The 26,700-nt window shown below is 40.9% G+C and overlaps 1 protein-coding gene across 1 annotated transcript in view; it reads right to left on the bottom strand.

Annotated features, from left to right (window-relative positions):
- LOC136872173 (ejaculatory bulb-specific protein 3) overlaps positions 1 to 24,255 on the bottom strand; it is a 55,056-nt gene extending 30,801 nt beyond the window's left edge. Inside the window, exon 1 of the mRNA XM_067146010.2 lies at positions 24,057 to 24,255. Coding sequence (XP_067002111.1) covers positions 24,057 to 24,255 — 199 coding nt within the window. The remainder of the gene's footprint in view (positions 1 to 24,056) is intronic.
- Positions 24,256 to 26,700: the final 2,445 nt, after the last annotated feature.

The following is a 26,700-nucleotide window of genomic DNA, read 5'->3' on the forward strand; positions in this document are numbered from 1 at the left end:
GGGAGGGTGTTTTCTTTCCCCTAACGCCTAGAACTTTCTGCGAGAGTATTTAAACTGCTGATTTTAGGGTCTCCGGGCCACTTCTGTTCCATCTTTCAGTGTATTAAGTACATAGCAGGAGGCGGGAAGCGCCTCTTTCCTCGGCAGCGGTCAACAATAAGGTAATGGCCGATTAATAAATTTTTTTCTTTGCCAGCTCAGCAGTTTAACTTTCGGGGCAGGTTCTAAGCGTTCCCCTATGTAACCTTTTCCTAAAATGTAACTTCTCTTTTCTTCTATTCTCTTGTAAAGCGACATACTGGGATAGAGAGTGTTAACCCTCTCGAGTTCCCACTCACATTGTTTGAGGTGAACTTATTTTTCGCAACCTATTCTTCAGTAATGTAAGTTAGTAGTTTCTTAAGTCACCTCTGTAGTATGGGATTAGCCCTTGCATCAGTGGCCTTAGAGCCAAAATAGGTCTTAAAGACAAAGTGTATTAGGAGTGCAAGTTCGCCTCCTCTCAAATTGTGATTTTAGAGGTCATGTATTAACTTTCTTGTCATTTAACAGACCTCAGTAGATTGGGTATTTTGCCCCTGTGTATATGTCCTTTGAGGACGGCTTAAAGGTGGAGTTCGGAGTGGCCTATGATAGGCTTGTATTTTAAGGGGAAGTTGCCCTTTTTGAAAATTGTGTTTCTGCCTCAAGGAGGCTTTTGGATGTAATTGGAAGCCGGTGTTTCTGGCATGTTTGGGGGTTTTCGGCCCCTTTGTTGTATGGTGTTCATTGTAAGGTTGGGCTCATGGCTCAAGAATTATGTTTCTGACTTTTTGAAGCCCCAAATGGGGTACCTATGTAAATGTATTTGTCAATCGTGTTTCGGCTACTAAGTACCTGTTCTATTTGTTGTTACCTAATTTTGAAAAGAAAATATAACCTTGTTAAATTTTAAAATTAATTTCACTTTAGTAGCTTGAGACCCCTTCACCACCCAGCACCTTCTTTCATGCATAACTACCACCAAAACACGGTAACAATAATAATAATGATAATAATAATAATAATAATAATAATAATAATAATAATAGTAATAATAATAATAATAATAAAGAGTAGATGCACTAAATTAGAAAGAGCTTATCATCTTTGTAAGAACATATACAAGTCTAAATCCCCCTCCTTTAATCTTAAACTTAGACACTACAACACCGTAGTAAGACCATCTGTACTGTACGCCTCAGAATGCCTAAACATGACCCGGGAAGGACAACTCAGAAAACTGGAACTGAAGGAGCGAAAGATCCGCAGATGGATTATGGGTCCCATTAAAGAAGAAGATGGCTACAGAATCAGGCACAACAAGGAGCTGTACAGTAAAATTGAGAGCATTACAACAGCTATGAGGAAGAGAAGACTAATGCTCTATGGTCACGTAGACAGGATGGACAGCCAGAGACTCACTTCAAGAATCTTCAACACTGTATCTAGAGGGAAAGCAACAAATACCAAATGGACGAATTTAGTGCGGAAAGCCCTACAATACCTAATAATTGATCACATTGACATTTACAACCGAAATAAATTCAGAAAGTTAGTCAAGGCATCTGACTCTCTCCAGTCACTAACAACTAAATCACTGCGTCCAGGAGTAGGAGTGAAATGGCCTCAAGAAGAAAAGACATCCATAGCGCTAGAAAGAAGAAATACTGGGATAAGAGGAAGAAAAGAGCTCACCAGTGTTAATAACCACGTGGTCCATCGTAGGCTTAAACGAATAATAATCATAATAATAACAATAATAATAATAATAATAATAATAATAATAATAATACTGAGCTCGATAGCTGCAGTCGCTTAAGTGCGGCCAGTATCCAGTATTCGGGAGACAGTGGTTTCGAATCCCACTGTCGGCAGCCCTGAAGATGGTTTTCCGTGGTTTCCCATTTTCACACCAGGCAAATGCTGGGGGCTGTACCTTAATTAAGGCCACGACCGCTTCCTTCCCAGTCCTAGCCCTTTCCTGTCCCATCGTCTCCATAAGACCTATATGTGTCGGTGCGGCGTAAAGCTAATAATAATAATAATAATAATAATAATAATAATAATAATAATAATAATAATAATAATAATAATAATAATAATAATAATAATCAGAAGAAGAAGAAGCGGCGCGTAACTGGATAGACGCATACCCTCAACTATCAATGTTGTGGAATTGAGACCTGACAGAGTCAGTTATCGTTTGAACATTCTTGGTTTAAATGGATGAGACTGATTATTTAGATTTGTTGGCACGTTAAAGAATCTCTCTTCAAGAGTGTAACAATTCTAATGTTTCTGAGTACGCACAGAACAAGATATAATACAAAGGATTGTGGATTATTATTATTATTATTATTATTATTATTATTATTATTATTATTATTATTATTATTATTATTATTATTATTATTATTTCTAAAGAAATCCTTAGACTAATTTGTAAATCAGTCACGTGGTATCTGCCATTTAGTATTCAAAGGAGTCATAAGAACACAATTGGCGTTGCCTTTCCTTTGTAGTGTGTATTGAGGCAGGCGATATGAATATTAAAAAGATTCTCTTCGTGATACCTTGGAGTCCAATGATACCCTGCACTGTAAGCTCACAGATAAACGTGTGGTAATTCAGTGATTCCCAACCCGAGAGTAGTGTTCGTTCACTAATGCTATTTATTAAGAAATCTGTGCGGCTAATAAAAATATCTTAGTGATGTAAGATCATCTCTTTGAATGATAGAGTACAGAACTTTTGTTGAAAGACCTACTTACATAATCGATAGGCTAATATCTCTACCTAGTAGATCAAAGCAGACCACCTCTAATCGACTAAACACCACCTGCATTTCATATTTGTATCAGCAGTTGTCTACCAACCAGGGGCCGACTCAAATACGATATGTCAGAAGACTGCAGAGTAGTGAAATAGTTTGCTTCGTTTACATTGTCCCATTGGTCTCTACGCACAATGAAGTGTAGTTATCTACATAAAGACCAGTCTTTAAGGTATTTACAGGCTAAAATTTTTACATTGAAGGGAATAATAATAATAATAATAATAATAATAATAATAATAATAATCGTATGGCCTCAGCTACCGTGTGTAGACATTTCAATTTGACGCAGTCTGGCTGTCTGCTCGTCAATTTCAACGTTCCGTTTTACTTTAGGCCCACTAGATGGCAGACCGAGTAAACCGAAACTCTCTTGAGCGTCTATGACTGAGATTTAATTAATTTTGTGGGGTGTGTGTCACCAGAGATCTTTTACATGCCGACATCGTACGACATGGAGTGTCGAATAGACTTTTCTCCGCCCTTCAAAAATCCGGCTACCTCTACCGGGTTCGAACCCGCTATCTTGGGATCCGGAGGCCGACAATCTACCACTGATCCACAGAGGCAGCTAAAGGGACTGCTTCTATGGTTCTCAAACATACGTACTTCGAATCCCACTTTTTAATGTGATTTGAACACTATCGTATCCTTATCCTATATGAAAATGAAAATCTACAGCCTGTTTCCAGTCATTTGACCGGGTCAGGAATGGAATGAATGAAGCCCCCATCTAGCGGCGAGTATAGGAATTGTGCCGGCTGCCAAAACCTGTCGCACTCCTCTGGGGCAATGATTAATGAATGACACATGAGATGAAATGATATTGGAGAGTGTTGCTGGAATAAAATATGACAGGGAAAACCGGAGTACCCGGAGAAAAAATAACCTGCCCCGCTTCCGCTTTGTCCAGCACAAATCTCACATGGAGTGACCGGAATTTGAACCACGGAACCCAGAGGTGAGAGGCCGGCGCGCTGCCGCCTGAGCCACGGAGGCTCATCGTATCCTATAGTCTTAACGAAATGAGAATTCGAATGTTTTATCATTCGTTTGGTGTCAGGAAGTTCGATACAGAGCAAATTTTCTCCTGATTGCTTCTTTGCATGTGATAGCGATGTTTAAAGGGTTCAACTTCCAGCAAAGAATCTAGATGCCGAGAGACGCAAAATTCAGAAAATGACATTTGGATCAAGAGATAAAATGAACATTATTCCAGGGGATAATACTCGTATATACAGATCTAGACAGTTCGGAAAAGAATTCAGATCTGAGTAATTTTGCAAACAAACAAACAAACAAACGGCCGCACCATTCGTCGAGACGAAGATACTTACGTAGCGGTTCTGTTAGAATTCTAAAGTGATGTACTTAAATACTGCAACTGTAAGGATACCGAAAGGTAATTTACCGTAGCCTGAGAACATCTGTGTCATCATAGGAACTCAGTTCAACATTTTCGAATGTTAACATTTTGGATGTCAGACTTACAACATGTCTGTGTATTTCTACTTGATTCTCTCCGTCACCTGCGTATCTTTTTTTTTACAAGTTGCTTTACGTCGCACCGATACAGATAGGTCTTATGGCGGCGATGGGACAGGAACGGACTAGGAGTGTGTCCTTAGTTAAGGTATAGCCCCAGCATTTGCCTGGTATGAAAATTGTAAACCACGGAAAATCCATCTTTAGGGCTGCTGACAGTGGGGTTCGAATCCACTATCTCCCGAATACTGGATTATGGCCGCACTTAAGTGATTCTCACCGTTTTCCTGTATAAGAGTGTTTGATCACGCATCTACGGGCTGACCAAGCTGAATGTTTCTTAAATGTGATTGTAAGTTCGATTCGTGACGATTTTCTCAATTTAAAATTTTGAAGGGTTCTACCGGCCTCGATTGACGCATAGTTCCAGTGCGTCGCAATGAGAGTGGTTAGGAGCTATACAGCCAATGCCATTGTATTTGTTTAGTGTAGTTTGGTAGATGGTTGTGTGTGTACGCTACGATTTGAGCGAGAAATTGTTTTGCCGTTCACTTGTCCTTGGCTGGACTTGAACTAGTAACCTCCAGCAAAGAATTTATAATACGTAGGCGAGCTCTCGTGCCGGCTATCCTAGCATTCCTCTAGTCATTTACGTGCCTCCAGTTATGCGGTACTTATGAGCCTAGACACGATCCTAGGAAACACACCCATTCCTCGAGGTCATACCTTCCTTCAGCGAGAATATAGGAGAAAATCCTATTTTGCTTTCCTGATTGTTGTAAATCTTTAAGCCTGTCTTGCTGGAGAAAGTTACTTTAATTTCATGTGAGGCTAAATCTCATTCCAAGCTAGCTAGTTCCAAAAGCTAGAAGAACGACTTAAAATCCAAGCTGATGATTTTGTTAGTGGTTCATTTTAAGGAACTGAGAACATTGTGTTCAAGAGCTCCTTGTCAGACTACTTAGCATATTTACACCCAAATAAATCCCTCCCTGCCATTTGAAACATTTCTGTAAATGATCCATGTAAACAATGAACAGTAAGGTTAAAATATTACTGCCTGATCTAACACCTGGAACCCGCACGTCAACGGCTTCGGAAATCAATAACAGTACTTAGTAGGGCGTAAAACCAATATCATCATTATTATCTACTATCAACTCTCACTGTGGCCTAATAATCAATATAATTGCCTTTGATTGCCTGGAATTACATACTCTTGATTCCATAATCCCTCCGTACTGTCACTTACATGAAGAGAAATTCAGTATTCTGTCCTTAGCATAAATGGAAACTTATTATCCATTTCCTTCAGTCACGTTTCCACATTCAGGTGCATTTTTATCACTTGTGTGAAAGAGCTGTGTGGAATAATGGTGGAGTATTCATACTTTGAATTTTTATAAAATATATTGTAAATAAAAGTACAATTGCCCATTAGATTGAAGAACAAGATGAAAATGAGCTCTAATGCCGGTCACATTAGGAAGCACCGCATCTGTATTCTTAAATATTAAATAACCTTAAGTGTCCCAGTGCTGCCAGGAAATTAAGTGGTGGTAAACTGATTTGATGTGTGTATTTATGTTAACTGTAAAGTGCAGTTCATTTCATGTTCCGCCATAATACACAAATATTATTAGAAGAACTTAATAATTTAATCTTCTATTCTCCTCCAAGAATTAACTTTGTGGAAGTTTCTTTTTGCTGTTTACAGTTTGAATTAATGGTCAGGCAGTGCCTTCGCTCCATACTCTTCACCAAAGATGTTCGAACACTAGCATTATTCATAACTATTCGATGTAAAACTCGCGTTATCCAAATATGTCGAGCAAAGCTCACTTTCTCCAATGTAGTTTGTTACCTTCAGATTTACTTTCCACATTTATAATCATTATTATTTCAATGAATACGTAAACAGAAAACAATTTCCCACTATTTGTTCAAATGTACACGTCGGGAAAACAAGCATTTATAACGAAGAAAAATATTTTGGCCAGGAAGCACATCAGCATAGAGATTAGGAGATCTTTTGCAAAATATTTCGTATAGAACACACCACTTTATCGAGGTAAAACCTCCAGGCTAATGCCGGGATGGTACCTAACTTAAGGCCACGGCCGCTTCCTTCCCTCATCCTTGCCTATCCCTTGCAATCTTCCCATCCCCCTACAAGGCCCCTGTTCAGCATAGCAGGTGAGGCCGCCTGGGCGAGGTACTGGTCATACTCCCCAGTTGTATCCCCCAACCAAGAGTCTGAAGCTCCAGGACACTGCCCTTGAGGCGGTAGAGGTGGGATCCCTCGCTGAGTCCGAGGGAAAAGCCGAACCTGGAGGGTAAACAGATGATGATGATGATGATGATGATGATGATGATGATGATGACAAATACCAGATCCAGATTATCATCCTTCAGGACAAACTAACATCTCACTGGCCCTGATCCAGGTTGAAGGGAGGAGAAAACATTAGTTGATAATAAGAAATATAAAGAAAGGCCAAGGTGACCACTTACTACCAACGCTAGTACTAAACGCGAACGAATTATGTAAACATGAGGAATAAAATTAGCGCAACAAGTTGTACCAAACGAGTGAGAGGGAAATGGGACAGGACTGGTACAAGTCTACTCAGATCAAACAGACCGTCTGAGAGCAGGAAGTGTGTGTATAAGGTGTGGTGAAGGACAGCTCCCTGGGTGGGGGAAGTGATGCAACATATAGGTTATTATTATTATTATTATTATTATTATTATTATTATTATTATTATTATTATTATTATTATTATTATTATTATTATTATTATTCGCTAATCGGCGTTTACTCAGTTTTCGACTGATCCAATAGGTTTTCATTACTTCGCTGTGTCAAGTACGGAGTTCATCCGACCTCTTTGCACCAGTTGTCTACTTTATATCGCGGGAAGTTCCAAGTGTCACAATCCTTATTCTTATTATTATTATTATTATTGTGAGAGTCATCTGGTCGTAAGCCCATTTTTTCCAGGTCTTTCTTGACGTTAATATACAAAGGAATTTTTGTTTTTGGTTTTAAGTCAAAATGTTTAAAAATGCGTTTTATCCATCGAGAGTCGTCCATCCGTCGTAGGTCGTAGGTGACCGCGCAAGCGAACCCTGCGTTTGCACATTGTATCCGTGATCTTTTCTGTCTTAGAGTAGACTTCTTCCCTGGATTTTCTGATGTGCATACCGTTTTTCTATTTCGGGCCAGGAATATTGAGGAGAATCTTTCTCTCTTTTTGCTCTAACTTAGCGAGAGCATATTTCTGATAGAAGATAAGGCATCATCATCATCATCATCTGTTTACCCTCCAGGTTCGGTTTTTCCCTCGGATTTAGCGAGGGATCCCACCTCTACCGCCTCAAGGGCAGTGTCCTGGAGCTTCAGACTCTTGGTCGGGGGATACAACTGGGGAGTATGATCAGTACCTCGCACAGGCGGCCTCACCTGCTATGCTGAACAGGGGCCTTGTGGAGGGATGGAAAGATTGGAAGGGATAGGCAAGGAAGAGGGAAGGAAGCGGCCGTGGCCTTAAGTTAGGTACCATCCCGGTATTCGCCTGGAGGAGAAGTGGGAAACCACGGAAAACCACTTCCAGGATGGCTGAGGTGGGCATCGAACCCACCTCTACTCAGTTGACCTCCCGAGGCTGAGTTGACCCCGTTCCAGCCCTCGTACCACTTTTCAAATTTCGTGGCAGAGCCGGGAATCGAACCCGGGCCTCCGGGGGTGGCAGCTAATCACGCTAACCACTACACCACAGAGGCGGACAGATAAGGCATTCTGAAGCATATAGAGATGCTGGCTTGATGACAGTGTCATAATGGTGAATTTTAGCATTTATAGAATTTTTTAGAAATGTATAAACATTTATATATATATAGGGTGAAGCGAAATTCGCGCACTCAGGCGTCGCAGCGCGACTCCTCACATGCCGGCAATAAAAAAAAAGTATCTCACGAAAGTTGGTCCTGAAAGTATAGCAGGCAGAAAAAGAACGTTGAAGAGTGGCAGTTTGGCAGCACTGTAACCACATGTAGGGTAACTACTCGGTCAGCACACGTTATTCGTTCTGTACAGTTGGTGCAGTGGATAGAGTTTTGGGTTAGTATGCAGGAAGTCGAGGGTTCGATCCTGGGTTGAAGCGTATAATTTTTACGTAAATGTAGTCCAGGTAGTATGATATCTGGCAACTTAATCGTCAATAGCACCGGGCGAGTTGGCCGTGCGCGTAGAGGCGCGCGGCTGTGAGCTTGCATCCGGGAGATAGTAGGTTCGAATCCCACTATCGGCAGCCCTGAAAATGGTTTTCCATGGTTTCCCATTTTCACACCAGGCAAATGCTGGGGCTGTACCTTAATTAAGGCCACGGCCGCTTCCTTCCAACTCCTAGGCCTTTCCTATCCCATCGTCGCCATAAGACCTATCTGTGTCGGTACGACGTAAAGCCCATAGCAAAAAAAAAAAAATCGTCAATAGCGATTGCAGCGGGTCCTCTAGAAACCATTTGCACTTACATACTACGATCCTAGAAATGTACGAACAATCGTTTTCATTGGTCAGCTTTGATAGATGCCCTTTCCACGTCGTGGGCGTGAATTCATTCGCACCACTTCATATACACTGACTGACAGAGCAAATGCAACACCAAGAAGGAGTGGTCAGAACTTTATGCCAATTGCAGGGTAGACTGACGTCACTGAGGTGTGCTCATGATGTGAAATGCGCCGCTGTGCTGCGCACGTAGCGAACGATAAATGGGACACGGCGTTGGCGAATGGCCCACTTCGTACCGTGATTTCTCAGCCGACAGTCATTGTAGAACGTGTTGTCGTGTGCCACAGGACACGTGTATAGCTAAGAATGCCAGGCCGCCGTCAACGGAGGCATTTCCAGCAGACAGACGACTTTACGAGGGGTATGGTGATCGGGCTGAGAAGGGCAGGTTGGTCGCTTCGTCAAATCGCAGCCGATACCCATAGGGATGTGTCCACGGTGCAGCGCCTGTGGCGAAGATGGTTGGCGCAGGGACATGTGGCACGTGCGAGGGGTCCAGGCGCAGCCCGAGTGACGTCAGCACGCGAGGATCGGCGCATCCGCCGCCAAGCGGTGGCAGCCCCGCACGCCACGTCAACCGCCATTCTTCAGCATGTGCAAGACACCCTGGCTGTTCCAATATCGACCAGAACAATTTCCCGTCGATTGGTTGAAGGAGGCCTGCACTCCCGGCGTCCGCTCAGAACACTACCATTGACTCCACAGCATAGACGTGCACGCCTGGCATGGTGCCGGGCTAGAGCGACTTGGATGAGGGAATGGCGGAACGTCGTGTTCTCCGATGAGTCACGCTTCTGTTCTGTCAGTGATAGTCACCGCAGACGAGTGTGGCGTCGGCGTGGAGAAAGGTCAAATCCGGCAGTAACTGTGGAGCGCCCTACCGCTAGACAACGGGGCATCATGGTTTGGGGCGCTATTGCGTATGATTCCACGTCACCTCTAGTGCGTATTCAAGGCACGTTAAATGCCCACCGCTACGTGCAGCATGTGCTGCGGCCGGTGGCACTCCCGTACCTTCAGGGGCTGCCCAATGCTCTGTTTCAGCAGGATAATGCCCGCCCACACACTGCTCGCATGTCCCAACAGGCTCTACGAGGTGTACAGATGCTTCCGTGGCCAGCGTACTCTCCGGATCTCTCACCAATCGAACACGTGTGGGATCTCATTGGACGCCGTTTGCAAACTCTGCCCCAGCCTCGTACGGACGACCAACTGTGGCAAATGGTTGACAGAGAATGGAGAACCATCCCTCAGGACACCATCCGCACTCTTATTGACTCTGTACCTCGACGTGTTTCTGCGTGCATCGCCGCTCGCGGTGGTCCTACATCCTACTGAGTCGATGCCGTGCGCATTGTGTAACCTGCATATCGGTTTGAAATAAACATCAATTATTCGTCCGTGCCGTCTCTGTTTTTTCCCCAACTTTCATCCCTTTCGAACCACTCCTTCTTGGTGTTGCATTTGCTCTGTCAGTCAGTGTATTAGATGCGAAACCTGTTTTCTTTGTACCCTCCTCCAATGGTCTCATAGATTAGTACCAACAATTTTTCTTGCCTCGTTCAGGTCCATTATATTTCGTTAGGGCCTTACGTTACCAGTAGGCCTAGCAAAGTATTTGTTGTGTTCAGCGTTACAAAATGTTGTAAATGTAGGATACATGTGACCTAAGGTATGGTATCTTACTGTATTACAGTATGTAATGTCCGATGGAAATGAGTAAATAAAAAAATTGCGCCTCAACCCACGATCGAACCCTCGACCTCCTGCATGCCAACCCAAAACTCTATCCATTGCAACAACTGTACGGCACGGTTAATATTTGCTGACAGAGGTACTTACCCTACATGTGGTTTCAGTGTTGCCAGATTGCCACTCTTCAACGTCTTTTTCTGCCTGATATACTCGCAGGACCAACTTTTGTGAGAGACCTTTTTTTAAATTTTTGGTATGTGAGGAGTCGCACTGCGACGCCCGAGTGCGCGAATTTCGCTTCACCTTCTATATATAATTCGCTGGGGCCTTCAAGGACCACGTTAAGTCTTGTTGCATTTGACACTGAACTTGGCCTTCTCTAGAGTCCAAATTTCCCTCATTCTTTGTGAATGGGCCTGCTTACGCTCCTCTATTCGAGCGGCACCGTGTCTTCTGTTCGGTTGTTCGTCTCGATTTAGCCCGTTGGTCAATATTTTCTTGCGGAAGTGATCTCAGTAAAGGGCGTCTTTAGCTGAGATATGTAGCATTTTCAGTTCTTCTTTGGTATTTCTAAATCAGGGAATTGTGGTTTTGGTATTTTAATAAAAAATGAAAGATGTCTTTAGTTAAATTTCTTCCGTCCATTATTTTCGTTTTATTATTATTATTATTATTATTATTATTATTATTATTATTATTATTATTATCATTGTCGTGTGGTTCTTTGGTCATATGGTCAAGGCAACGTAATTCGGGTCGGTTTATGGTTGAGCTCGGGATTTTAGCCTCATCTGGTTCATTCCTCCGACTCGGGGACTGGGTTTTGTAATAATGTTATTGGTTTAACGTCCCGTATCTTCAGACACACAGTATTAGCTCAGTTAGTTTTTCATGGAAGTATAAGAGGTAAGAACAGTAGGTGTAGTGCAAGGCGTGAGTATGACCATTCATTAAATTCCTAACTCGGTCAAATGACTGGAAAACCGGGCGAGTTGGCTGTGCAGCTGTGAGCTTGCATCCGGGAGACAGTGGGTTCGAACCCTACTGTCGGCAGCCCTGAAGATGGTTTTGTGTGGTTTTCCATTTTCACACCAGGCTACTACACTACTATCGGCAGCCCTGAAGATAGTTTTCCGCGGTTTTTCATTTTCACACCAAGAAAATGCTGGGGTTGTGCTGTAATTAAGGCCACGGCCGTTTCCTTCCCACTCCTAGCCCTTTCCTGTCCCATCGTCGCCATAAGACCTATCTGTGTCGATGCGACGTAAAGCAACTTAAAGAAATTGAGAAAATCGTCACGAATCGAACTTACAATCACCTTAATAAAGACCACGGCCACTTCTTCCCATTCCTAGGCCTCTCCTATCCCATCGTCGCCATAAGACCTATCTGTGTGGGTGCATCGTAAAACAAATAGCAAAAAAAGACGGGAAACAGGCTGTGGATTTTCATTTTAATCCCGCCTACCACGTTGGCGTCAGAAAGATCAACCGATCGTGAAACTCGAACAAAACCGCACGCGTGATGAGTATTGAGAAAAAGCGGAAGTGAAAGAAATAACTAATTGTAGAATTAAATCAGAACTGTGAGGTCTTATACTCTGTGTACTTAGTTGCTTCCTAATAATATGTGGTAATTAGAGACTCTATTTTCGCCATCGTGATCTATAAGAAAGACAAACACAAAAATAATTTAACGAAAGCGCGAATACTGGCATCCTGCAGCAAACCAGCATTTCGAAAGAGGGCATCTTCTTTACTAAAATATAAGATGCCGAGCTCGATAGCTGCAGTCGCATAAGTGCGGCCAGTATCCAATATGCGGGAGAGGGTTGGTTCGAACCCTACTATCGGCAGCCCTGAAGATAGTTTTCCGCGGTTTTTCATTTTCACACCAAGAAAATGCTGGGGTTGTGCTGTAATTAAGGCCACGGCCGTTTCCTTCCCACTCCTAGCCCTTTCCTGTCCCATCGTCGCCATAAGACCTATCTGTGTCGATGCGACGTAAAGCAACTTAAAGAAAAAAAACCTTTTACATGAAGTTGCCAAGTTTCTAATAATACGAATAGGCTAATGAAAATAGCTCCCTTTATTGATCAGAGTGTCATCCACTAGATTCCAAGATCTCAGGCTCGAAACCAGCAGACGTAGTTTGATTTTTGAAGAGCAGAAAAATCTTCATTGGACACTCCATGTCGTACGATCGGCAGGGTATACGGAGGGTGGATTATCTGTTAAAAATAGTCAATTCATAATATTCTTGCTGACATCAGTGTAACTCACTGTTGGTCATTGTCCTTCCACTCCCACGATAGCCAGGTTGATCCCGGATGAACTCGAGGGTATTTCGGAGTATTAAATGCTGCAAGTTTATATCGTTGACTTGAGCGAGCAGGTTAGAGAACTCCTACAGAACAAATTTCTCATATCCTACTGTCTCAAAATCCGTGGCATGTGAATAATAATAATAATAATAATAATAATAATAATAATAATAATAATAATAATAATAATAGCGTGTGGCCTTCAGAGAGACTTAGTACAGATCTTTCGAATTTACGGCTTGCCTAGGATGATATCTCGTGACCCTGATCGTTAAGGCGTTGAAGTCTAAACGGCCTGACACCGAGGTTAGCCGGTTCGAGTCCCGTTGGTCGAAAAAATGTGACCATCAGAATGTTGGTTCGCAGGGTAGGGGAGGTGGTGGTGTATAATTTATAATCACTAGATTGCATGCAAAAAGCCTGGATTAAATTCCAAACCTCTCGGCAGTGCTCATATGGATTGAGGCATAATATGACGCTGTTGATGGTGATTCGTCCATCGGATGGAGACGTTAAGCTTTGAGCAGACCCCTTGGTGCTATTCGACAGAGTAGGCTATGTGCCGGCGCCGGGTTTCACCCTCTCCCTTTCTACTGTCATATATCACGTCATTCATCTCATTCATTTATCTCCCTCTAATGGGGTTGACGTCAGGAAGGGCATCCGATTATGAAAACCCGCCACAACAGATTTCATCTCATCTCATACCCAACCCCGTGAAGAAACGGGACAAGGGTTGGATAAACAAACAAACAAACAAACAAACAAACAAACAAACAAACAAACCAGGACAGCATCTAATGATAAAGACGGCACAAACAACCAGTCCCCGTTCCAGAGGAAATAAACAATGTGGGTTAACATTCCCGACCGGGAATCTAATCCAGGACCACTTCGGCCAAAGGTTAGCATGTTAACTAGTCATGACATTAAAAGTAATAGGCCTATTTATTGTATACTCCTTTCTTTGTGCTTACTTCAGCATACCTCGGTTATTACTGCGTGCAAAAATCCTGGATTGAATTCCAAACCTTCCCGCAGTGCTCATATGGAGTGAGGCATAATATGACTCCACCCAGGTTTATTTTGGGTTTACCCGGGGGTTTAAGGTCGGATGCCCTTCCTGACCCCACGTAATTTATGAGAAAATCTCAATCCAAGATCGACCGGGATCTACAGTCTTTCGGGTGGGAAGCCAACAGCTAATCATGCTCCCCTCCCCCATTTCCTTTCAACATTAACAATAATTTCGTGTGGCTATTTCTAGCCAAGTGCAGCCCTTGTAAGGCAGACCCTCCGATGAGGGTGGGCGGCATCTGCCATTTGTAGGTAACTGCGTGTTATTGTGGTGGAGGATAGTGTTATGTGTGGTGTGTGAGTTGCAGGGATGTTGGGGACAGCACAAACACCCAGCCCCCGGACCATTGGAATTAACCAAGTAAGGTTAAAATCCCCGACCCGGCCGGGAATCGAACCCGGGACCCTCTGAACCGAAGGCCAGTACGCTGACCGTTCAGCCAACGAGTCGGACCCTTTCAACATTGAAAAAGTTTCTTCCATCACACAACATAGCGCCCCCCCCCCCACTTTAGCAAGAACGTGAAGTTAAGTTATTTCACTCAATTGTGATTGAAGTCTTGAAGGTACAAAAATGGTGAAGGTATCAAAACGCGTGTTTTGGAGAGCTCTATGAAATGGAAAAGAAAAATTTTGAAAATCATATCCGGTCCAAATATTATTCAAGAAAAACCAGTAAAAAGGGTACTTTTTAAAAATGAATTTGTTCCACAGTTATCATCCGATGTTCATTTTAAATATTTCAATAAATAGATTGATCCTGTTTTAAAAAACGCGTGTGACAGATTTTTGGATTTCGCGAAACTAAGGTCTACAGTTCGATTTGAAGTGGGTCGTGTATGATTTGACAATAGCGTTACCAGTGGTAGAGTTAGTCAACCAATGAGTTTCCGGTTTGAGGTTATATTATCTAACAATGAGTCGCGTGAGTACGTCGTGCGCCATTATGCCGCCGACATGTAAACGTCGTTTGCTTACAAATAAGTTAGAAAAGTGGGAAAACTTAAAGTGGTGAGAGACACAAGATGTATTTATTTGTATGTAACTATAGTAATAAATATTGTGTACAATGTATGCAAATCTCATCATTTACTTCTCCTTCATGTCCTAAAAGTTCCCTTTTCCACATTTCGTGAAGGTATATTTTCAATGTTCAGTTGCTTGTCCGAAGGACTAGAACTGTGGATGATTTTCCTATTATATTCCTACCATTTTTATCAATAAACTTTATCCTTCGCAGCGAATTGGCTGCCTCCGCCATGTCGCGTAGCCACAAGCCTTAATTCGGGAGAACGTGGGTTCAAATCCCACCACCGACATCTCTGAAAGTAATTTTCTGTGTTTTTTACCATTTTTACACCAGGAAGATGCTGAGCTACGGCTGCTATCTCCTCAGACTCTACACTTTCTTACCCGATGCCGCGGAAAATCTGTGAGAGTTAGTGTGGCGTTAAAGCACATACGGCTTAGACGTCTTCTTATATGGAGTTCCCTGGCGATTCTTGGGAAGTCCAGGGACATTCATTCTGGATTAAGGGCTGGAATATGGTTCAATGAAACTAGGGAGACCAAATGAGGATAATTTTGATGCGAGAGGCAGAAAGCCAAGTAATGCGCTAAGGATGCCGTCAAGCTGACCATATGGCAGTCCCATTTGGCTGGGCAGCAGACCAAGCCCTAATAGGTGGGTGCACAATGGTTTGTTTGTTATGACATATGTATCTTTGCACACCTTTATTAGACCTGGTTCTTCCATCTATTCTTCCCAAAGTAAACACTTCCAGTATTACCTGTACTGTAGGTCCTTCCTCCTTCCCTCTCTTATTTTTATTTTTTATGTGGGCTAATATTATAGGCCTATACAATCTTCATCTTACAGTTCAGCTAATATGAATTTGTACCAGAATACCTTGCTGGCAAGATGTAGTGTTTACAGTGCGCTATATCTTCTGGCATGGGCTAGAATAAAATTGTTACTTTCATTGACCTGTCTCAGTCCTATCCTTGGCTTTGACAATATGAAAGTGGCTGAGGTATGAATGATGTTAGTAAGCCATTCCTAATGCAGCCAGTCCCTGCTATGAATGGTGTGGAAATGTTGCTCATAGGGTCGGTTGGTGCACGCATTTCAGTGGGCTTGGCAGACTGATATGCGATAGCAACATCTGGCTCAGTGAGGAAAACAACGGGATAATACCTCACTCCTCATTTCCCTAGTACGCCTCTTCAGTGACATCTAGGCCATCTATGACAGCTAATGGTGAACCTGTTGAGGATACAACCAGCCTTCGGGCTGAATACCCAACATACATACATACACCAAAATATTTAACCAACAGCAGTTTCTTACTGTCCTGCAAACATCTAGAACTTATTCTAAAAGTGCATTTGATGTTCAAAATACAAACAAAAGTATCATTGTAGTTTTATGGCACTGCAAAGTGTGAAGTTCATTACAAAATGCATTAAGTGCATTTTTTGCGAATTAACTGTGAAATTACATACATACATCTTCATTATAAGCGTTCAGTCTGAAAGCCTGTTATAAAATGTTCTAGTACCGGTATATCAGACGAAATTACCTAGTACTTACAAACAAACGAGGAGATGCAAATACAACTTAATCATCATGAATAGACTAAACCTAAAAAGAACACACAATGTTGAAGTATAACAATAACAAAACTAATAACTAAAATAACAATAATAAGAAAAGAAATTATGGCTTTACGGTTAACTACTTTTACGGTTTTTGGAGACGCCTAGGTGCCGGAATTTCGTTTTTCAGGAGTTCTTGTGTGTGCCAGTAAATCTACCGACAGGACGCTGACGTATTTGAGCACATTCAAATACCGTCAGACTGAGCAAGGATTGAACCTGCCAAGTTGGGGTCAGAAGGCCAGCGCCTCAATCATATGAGCCACTCAGTCCGGCAATGTTGAAGTTTATTGTTTGGCAAAATTGAGAAAAATTCTGTATGCTGTACATTCAATTCTCCACAGTACAGTGCAGACATTATACCAATAATGCAATCAAATCCGCATCGCCAGCATTTCGGACAACACTTCATATTAATGGAAGATAACGATAAATGCAAAATGCGCACAAAAGTTAACAGCTTCCTCCGTCGTGCTAATATCAGCGAAATAGAGTGACTTGCCCTTTTCCAGACGTGAACTACACTGAAAAATATCTGGAATAAATTGAAACGAGCTGTTTATGAACAACAACGAGCCTGTAATCTACAAAACACACACAGAATATTCAGTTTGGAATTAGGCAAATTGGATAAGACTGGTTTGATGACTGGATGACCTTGTGGACAGTATACAGAGACGACTCAAGAGAACGTGCTACTCAATAACGTTGTGAAGATTGATGTGAGAAAGCCAGCTGAGAAAGCAATGCTATAATTTTGTACACAAATATTATCGTGTTTAATTTTTGTATAGGAATTAGTGCAAATGTATGGTATCAATCTTACGTAATCGAGGCTTCTTTTTAAATTTGCTAGTGGATTAACGTCGCACTGACACATAGAAGGTTTCCGACGACGCCAAGGATGAGAAAGGGCTAGGACTGGGAAGGTAACAGCCGTAACCTTAAAGTACAGCCCAACATTTGTTTGGTATGAAAATGGGAAACCACGAAAAACCACTTTCAGGGCTGCGGACGATGTGATTACAGGCCACCATCTCCCGAATCCAAGCTTACTTCTGCGCGACCCTAACTGCACTGTCAACTCGCTCGGTGAAAATTAAAAGTCTTTTTCTGATGTGAAAACCAAATAAAAGTAATGCCGTAAAACAAACACAATGGTTACACAAATAGTGTTTAGTTAGACATTCGGAAAATCGAGGCAGTCTTTTCTTCCGTTAGAAGAATACGATTCCCTTTGATCACCCGAAGGCTACACAAATGTCAGCGATATTTAACCATGCCCCCTATCTACCCAGTCTACCATATTTTCTGGACATAGTATCTCCCAAATTCCTTTTATTTCGGTCACACTATATTTCTTCGAACAGTATCTTCATTGGCGAATTCAACTGTGCTAAAGTGAACACAAATGTTTTCTCCTGCAAAGCAAGTGACTTCTACTTGTACGGAATATTAGAATTGCTCGAAAGATGGACTACAGTAATGTCAATAAGTAACGGAGAAGCTTGGTCTGTTATACTTTACTTTTGATCCACTGATTATATAAACATTGATACGGAAAATAACAATCAGACTATTTTTAAAGTGAGTTTTGTTCTATCCCCGTACAGGATGCTTACATCTAAGTTGACTCGGAACTTAAATCACAAGAAAACATTTTAAACCTCAAAGAGACATTCAGATTCATCATAATTGCACTTTTATTCTCACTACATCTGTTTTTTTTCTTTTCATGTACAGTGTTAAGGCCTTTGCCTCTTGGGCAGTCCGAGGGGAACACATTGCGAACAATTTTCAAAAAAAAAAAAAAAGCAAGCTTGTAATTTTACATCTCTTGATATTGTATTTTCAGCAACAGGACCTCCATTTTTTGGTGGAATTCTAACCACAGGGACGTGACAATCTCTTTCAAAAGTCCTAGATTCATAGGCTGCGAATGAAACCACGTCCGTCTCTGTCAGAAGATAGTGATCAAACTATTCAATAGCCACTTGAGCCACTATTTCATATTTGAACGCGTAACAACTGAATTATAATTCACCCAGAAGGTTTAATGTTTATAATTTTACAGTTAAACGTAGAAAACTGAAGCTAGTTCAGTTTTGATCTTGTAGGATATATTCTCCAGTGCTCCCGGAACCTCAGGTGAAATAGTTTATATTTCAAATTACTGAAATTAGATCTATTTTTCGTATTTATATAGTAGATCAGTTATTGCTTCTGTGATTATATAACATCGTAAAACGTTTAGTATAATTCATCATACGGGTAAAATGTTCAAATCATAGCCAAGTGTGGTGAGGTACAGTAAGTTCCAGAAGTAATGAGGTCCTATATCTGGTCAAGGTGCCTTTCAGAAATTCTTAACCGTGTTCCACCCACCATTCCCTCGAGACTAATGCTAAAATACGTAATAATAATAATAATAATAATAATAATAATAATAATAATAATAATAATAATAATAATAATAATACTTGCTTTTAACGTCCCGCTAACTACTTTAACGGTTTTCGGAGACGCCGAGGTGTCGGAATTTTCCCCACGGGAGTTCTTTTACGTGCCAGCGAATATACTACCGGTCTGAACCAGGATCGAAACTACCGGGCGAGTTAGCCGTGCGGTTAGGGGCATGAGCTTGTATCTGGGAGACAGTGGGTTCGATCCCCACTGTCGGCAGCCCTGAAGAACGTTTTCCGTCGTTTCCCGTCTTCACACCACGCAAATGCTGGGTCTGCACCTTAATAAAGGCCAGAGCTGATTCCTTCCCACTCCTAGCCCTTTCTTATCCCATCGTCGCCATAAAACCTGTGTCGGTGCGACGTAAAGCAAGTTGTAAAGAAACCAAGGATCGAATCTGCCATGTTGGGATCAGAAGGCCAGCGCCTCAATCGTCTGAGCCACTCGGCCTGGCACTAAAATAGTAATTTTATTCATGAGGCATCTATCCTAATCTCAAAACCAAGTAATTCCAGTTACACAGCTGAATGTACTGCACAGAACATTAACACAGGTTATTGCAAGGCTTCCAGAAAAGAAAAAAGATACCTTACAACCGTCTGAGCCACTCGGCCGGGCTGCTACTTGTTTAACGTCGCACTAACATCGAAGGATTTCTGTCACGCAAGAATTGGAAAGTGATAGGATTGGGATGGTAGCGGCTGTTGTCTTAATTAAGGTATTCGCCTGGTGTGAACGGAAAACCATCTTCATGGCTGCCGACGGTGAGGAACGCCATTCATCAAAGGAACTGGCTCTATAAAGGATAGCGTTACTGGCATCGCTCACACCTCACTCATTTTCTTGCTGCCAAAGCCAAAGATCAGACTAGCAGAGATCTATGAAACCAACAAACTTGCTCTAGTCCATATCAGAGCATAAAGTGTTCTGTAAACACTATAACACTAGAGATGGATCTAGGCTCTTAATTTAACTATGTTTAAATTGTACTGTAACATTTATCTCCAAAGTTTAATCATCACTTAATATTTTAAACCAGGTCTCGGCATTTTTACACTAATTATAGTAACTTATTTAGTGCTTGTATTTAACATACCTCCCTCCCCCAATTATATTAAGAAACGTTAAAGTACCAAGAGCTTGCTCTGAATAAAAGTATCCTTCATGTGATAATGAATCTACTCTAAAGATAATTTAATACTGATGCATCCCTAAATTCGGACCGACCGTGATTGGTAGGCCTATTAGATTACGTAGAAACGAGCAGAAGAGGCCGACACCTGACCATCTACAATTAACCAATCGTCTAGTAAAGTAGCAATAACGGTAACTTTGATTCAAGGCTGGAAGTTGCAAACTACAACTTATTTTATCTCCGGTAAAATAAGAAATGAAACATTTTGTTGTAAGAGGTAAAAGGAAGTATCAAAGGCCTATCGTCGTCAATTTAAATTTAACTGACTTACATCCCGCTTTCTTTGGAACTGTCCAAGGTGAGAAAACGATATTATGATAGGATATAGATTCCTATCCATTACATTTACTGATCTACTTTCTTGGTTTTACCTTCGTTAAAAATCAAGGTACGGATTTTTAAAATCAAGCTCTTACATTTTTAATTTGTGTACACTTTTAAAGATACGCTTGGTAGAATCACTAGTGTTCTCCGTCTTTTTCTACGGCTGTGAGACCTGGACCGTGAATGCTAAAGACAAAAAGCGCATTGATGCCTTTGAGATGTGATGTTCGCGGAGAATGCTACGTGTATCCTGGACAGAAAGAAGAACTCATGTTTCCATCGTGTGAGCGAGTGTTAACTCCAGTTCCTTGGCCACATTTTCAGACGAGACGGAGAGAACTTGGAAAAGATCATTTTACAAGGCAAAATCGAAGGCAGTAGACCACGAGCAAGAACAGCAAGTAGATCAGGCGAAGAAGATCACTGGTCTACCACTTCAGATCATATTAAAGAAATGTGAAAACCACTCGGGATGGAGACATCTCATCAAGGTTGCAATACGGAAATGATAGAGTTTTGAGGTCACGACGCTCAGTAACGAGCATAAGGACTAATGATTATGATCAAACTATGTGTAGATCCATATAAAACAAAAATTGTGTTAATGAGAGATAAAATCTCAGAGTTCTACCTTGAGTAGTTTCTGAGAAAATGGGAATATTCGCAAAAATATTGTCAGATATCACACTTGAAAGTGTAATGCTACATATAAAACGTGGATGCTTCCATGTTTTTACCACACAAACATCAGATAGGAAGGGATATCATAGCAACAAAAGTAGACAAAAAATCAACATAAATTAATTCCTACTAGAGCAAATAGTTCCCGATATATCTTGATGATGATGCTTATTGTTTAAAGAGGCCTGCCAACCTAGAATTGAAGGAGTAAGACGGAGATCCACTTCTAGATGAACGAAAGTAGGACTCGATCACACATCTCATCTTAATTTTATTGTCGAGGGTGGGAGCTAAAAATTAGTCAGAAATTTGTGGCAGAATAGAGATTTAAGCTCGGATCGACTGAGATCGTTCATGTCCTCGTTTCGCCCTCTGTTGCCGTAAACGTAAGGATGTACTATAAGCAAGTATAGAGAGACAATTCACTGCTCTTTTTCTTCTTTTTGCCATTTTCTATGTATAAACACTATAATAATAATAATAATAATAATAATAATAATAATAATAATAATAATAATAATAATACGTTTAGGTTGCTGCCCATTAGAGACGTGAGGAAATGCCGACAATATATTCTTAAATGTACAAGAAAATATACGGGCATGAATTTCTTAAATGCCCTCTTGGATTATGCATGGACTTCATGTGTCAACTTCTAACCAATTATTGTCGGTTTGCAAAAAGCTGAAGCCCGATGTAAACAAGTACACGTGCCTTGGCCATTTTCTGATTGATTGCAGTTTCTCGAGGACAGTTCAACCAAAGTTTCATTGTTTATTAAATTATTACATTTGCGACTCTTATCCCTAGTTCGTGAATGAAAGAGAGAAAATTAAAACAAAGAAGGCTACAGCACTTATAATAATAATAATAATAATAATAATAATAATAATAATAATAATAATAATAATAATAATTAGCAGTTTCCCGCTGGCTCCGCCCGCAATGTACAAAGTATGGTGTTGTTCGTTACTATCCTCATAGATGTATTTGCAAAGTTTCGAGTTAATGAAATAAAGCACATGATCCGCTGTGGTAATATAATGTAATAGTATGTCAACAAAACACGTGAAAATACATCACACAAAGAAATTGAATTAAACGTTCCTTGGAACAACACTACGCGCCGAACTGTTAAAAAGTCCTTCAAAGATCTTCGTCATGGAGACAGATGTACTCATAACTTTTCTCAGAATCTACCAATTTAATTAGTTATTACCTGAAAAGTAATAGCTTGATCCACTGAGTGTTTTTAAACCAAAATAAACTACGTACCTCTATTAGAACGAAAGATATGATTACTTCAATGAGAAAACATGTTGAAGAAATGAGACGTGGAATTGAATGTGCACTCATAACGTTCTTCAGAATCAACCAATTTGAATAGTTAAGAGCGGAAATGAAAGAGCTCGATCCACTGAGTGTTCTTATGCCAAAATGAACTCCGTACCTCAATTAGAACCGAAGATATGATTGCTTGAAAGAAACAAAAAATTAAAAAGAATAATTTGGGGAAGGCGGAAGTTAAGTGATTTATAGTACCTGATGACAAATATGTGCATGAATACCTTTCAGTTAAAAAAAAAGATGAAGGAAATCGACCGGATATAATGGCCGGACTGACTGACTTTAGTTTTCATACATTTTTAATATATAGATATTAATAATAATAATAATAATAATAATAATAATAATAATAATAATAATAATAGCTTACGTCCCAGTAACTACTTTTACGGTTTTCGGATACGTCGATGTGCCGAAATTTAGTCCCGCAGAAGTTCTTTTACGTGTCAGTAAACCTACCGCCATGAGGCTGACGTATTTGAGCATCTCCAAATACCACCAGACTGACCCAGAATCGAACCTGCCAAAATGGGATCAGAAGGCCAGTGCCTCAACTATCTGAGCCACTCAGCCGGGCACAGGACTTATCAACCGTACAATAATGTTTACTTACAAGCAGCTTTAATAGGTAAAGATATGAAAATATAAACTGTGAAATAACCCTCTGGAATTTGGTCAAAATCATTTAGGTCATCGTCTCCCGCCCTCCGATATATCTTAACTAAAGAAGTGTTCACCAAGCTCGATAGCTGCAGTCGCTTAAGTGTGGCCATAGGTTCGAACCCCACTGTCGGCGGTCCTGAAGATGGTTTTCCGTGGTTTCCCCATTTTCACACCAAGCAAATGCTGGGGATGCACCTTATTTAAGGCCACGGACACTTCCTTCCCAATCCTAGCCCTTTCCTGTCCCGTCGTCGCCGAAAAACCTATCTGTGTCGGTGCGACGTAAAGCAAGTTGAAAAAAAAGCAAGTGTTCATGAAATCTGGAGAAATGGCTTGTGCAGTAACAATTTTAACTTGCAATCATCCAAAATCAATGAAACATACATCAAATTAAAGAGGAAACTCCAAGTAATTTCCCATAAAAAACTAAAACTCTACCCTTTTTTACTAATACGGCCTTTTATACCCCCCTTAAGAGTGCCCACGAACAAACTGAACGTTCTTTTCTGTCTTGTCTAATAAGATCAACCTGTTATTTTCTTATCGAACGGGGTCTTTTACCGAAAAGAACATTCTTCGCATCTTATCGTAAAGAATAAGTTGATTATATCGAACAGAAGTAGACTTCATTACTTTTTTCGTTCTATCACTGCAATAAGATCTACCCACGAAGTGCTTCTTTACTCCGTACTATAACACTACATGAGAACTCACTCTTCAGCTCGACGGCCTCAGGAGGACAACGCTTGCGGCCTAGAAGACACTCCACGTAGTTGGTGACCAGGCGGCGACTTGAGAGGATGCGTTCCAGATCTATGTTGTCATAGCGAGTGGTGTAGCGTCGCTCATCTGCTCCTTGAACTGTGACCGTCCCCAAGGCAACCAGTAAGACCAACAACAACAGCCTCATCATTGTCACTACTCTTGCCGGGCAGCGCTGCGCGACCTTCTTTTATCTCTTTCCCCCCACCATGATATCACAAGCCATCTTAACCCTGAGCACCCGCCATGCAGAGAGCACCAGATGGCCATGACGCTGACTACTTTCAGAAGACGCAAATATTTGAACAACTAGAGCAATACTTCCCAAACGACCACAGATGGTGTTCCAGTTTGAAAGTACAAGATTCCTAAGGCTCCCCTTCCCTGAATGGACTTAAAGAATTTTCTAACACCTGGATAACTTTCTCTTTCAGGTTTGAATATCCATAATAAACTGTCTTCCAAAGCAAGCTTTAGCTAAATGGACATGGCGCATTCAGACATGTCATAATATTCAAAATCCGACAAATACTTCTCGAGAATGTGGCCATATTGTACGAATAAATCATTAACCAAGCAGGCAATATATGCCCTACGTACAGAGTACTTCACTTTCTTCTGACGGGGTTTATATTTTGTCGGATTTTGAAAACCACTGAATTTGCAATGATCACATATTTTGTCAGTTTGGTTTACATCGTACCGACTCATACAGTAGGTTTTTTGGTGACAATGGTATAGTTAAGGTCCAGGAGTGGGAAAGAAGCGACGGTGGCCTTCATTAAGGTACATCCCCAGCATATGCATCGTGTAAAAATGAAAACCATGAAAAACGATCTTTAAAGCTGCCGACAGTGGGGTTCGAACCCGCTATCTCCCTAGGCGTGTAGTTCCATTTAATAAAACAAAGATAGTTCCGTTGTTACAGCGTATATTGCCCTTAGGGACATCATTGAAAGTGAAAACTGATTTTCGATATGTTTAACAGGTCACGAGTTATTTGAAGAAAACAACTTTGTTGAATTACACATCACAATGATGACATATCCATTATTTTAATTTATTTAAAACGTAGGCTATTGTAGTGATATATAACTCATAGGCCCCATAAGAACAACCCTTACCATTTTCACAGTAAACCCCTGCAACGATACTAACCCGTGAAACAAGAAACATATTTCTTATTGTTACCGGTACTACTACAGCTTAATGTTAGTAAATAGAGATATTGTGAAGACCTCTCCCGTATACGTTTTATGTGTTATTATTATTATTATTATTATTATTATTATTATTATGATTATTATTATGATTATTATTTATTATTATTATTATTATTATTATTATTATTATTATTATTATTATTATTATTATTATTATTATTATTATTATTATTCGTGTTTCACATTACTTCAATAAGAATTACGAATTTTCATTCTTTCTTTCTTTCTTTCTTAATCTGCTTACCCTCCAGGGTTGTTTTTTCCCTCGGACTCAGCGAGGGATCTCACCTCTACCGCCTCAAGGGCAGTGTCCTGGAACGTGAGACATTGGGTCTGAAGATACAACTTGGGACGATGACCAGTACCTCGCTCAGGCGGCCTCACCTGCTAAGCTGAACAAGGGCCTTGGTGGGGGATGGAATGATTGGAAGGGATGGACAAGGAAGAGGGGAAGGAAGCGGCCGTGGCCTTATGTTAGGTATTATCCCGGCATTTTCTTGGAGAAATGTGAAACCACAAAAAACCACTTCCAGGATGGCTGAGGTGAGAATCGAACCCATGTCTACTCATTTGACCTCCCGAGGCTGAGTGGACCCCGTTTCAGCACTCGTACCACTTTTCAAATGTCGTGGCAGGGCGTGAAATCGAACCCGGGCCTCCGGGGGTGATAGCTAATCACGCTAACCACTATACCACAGAGACGGACATAATGATGAAATATCCATTATTTTAATTTATTTTAAACTTACGCTATTGTAGTGATGTGTAACTCATACGCCCCATAAGAAGAACCCTTACCATTTTCGCAGTAAACCCCTGCGATGATACTAACCCGTGAAACAAGATAATGAGTTGTAGATTTCTTATACTGCAGATTTTTTGATAAAAAATGCTATTTATTCGGGACGTCGACCTAGGAAGATCTTTTGCCCCTACTTTGCAATGTTATGAACATGCAGGTATTTGGAAATGGCGGAAGTGTAAAGTGTTGAATGTGAGGAAAGGATCATAAAGAACTGCACAAACACCCAGTCTAGGGATATTAATCATTTACAATTAAAAAACCCTGACCCAGGCCGGGAATCGAACCCGGGGTCACAGGGTGACAGAGGGACACGTTGCCCCCTACACCGCAGGGCCGGACAATACTACAGCAGCTTAATGTTAGGAAATAGAAATATTAACAACTGCCCCGTGTACGTTTTATATTGTGTAATTATTATTATTATTATTATTATTATTATTATTATTATTATTATTATTATTATTATTATTATTATTATTATTCGTGTTTCACATTTCTTCAATAATAATGATGAATATTAATAAACAATAACTGTGTATCAAACGGTTTGTCAACTACTGTCTTATGA

This window comes from Anabrus simplex, chromosome 4, assembly GCF_040414725.1.
Source record: "Anabrus simplex isolate iqAnaSimp1 chromosome 4, ASM4041472v1, whole genome shotgun sequence".
NCBI classification, from domain to species: Eukaryota; Metazoa; Arthropoda; class Insecta; order Orthoptera; family Tettigoniidae; genus Anabrus; species Anabrus simplex.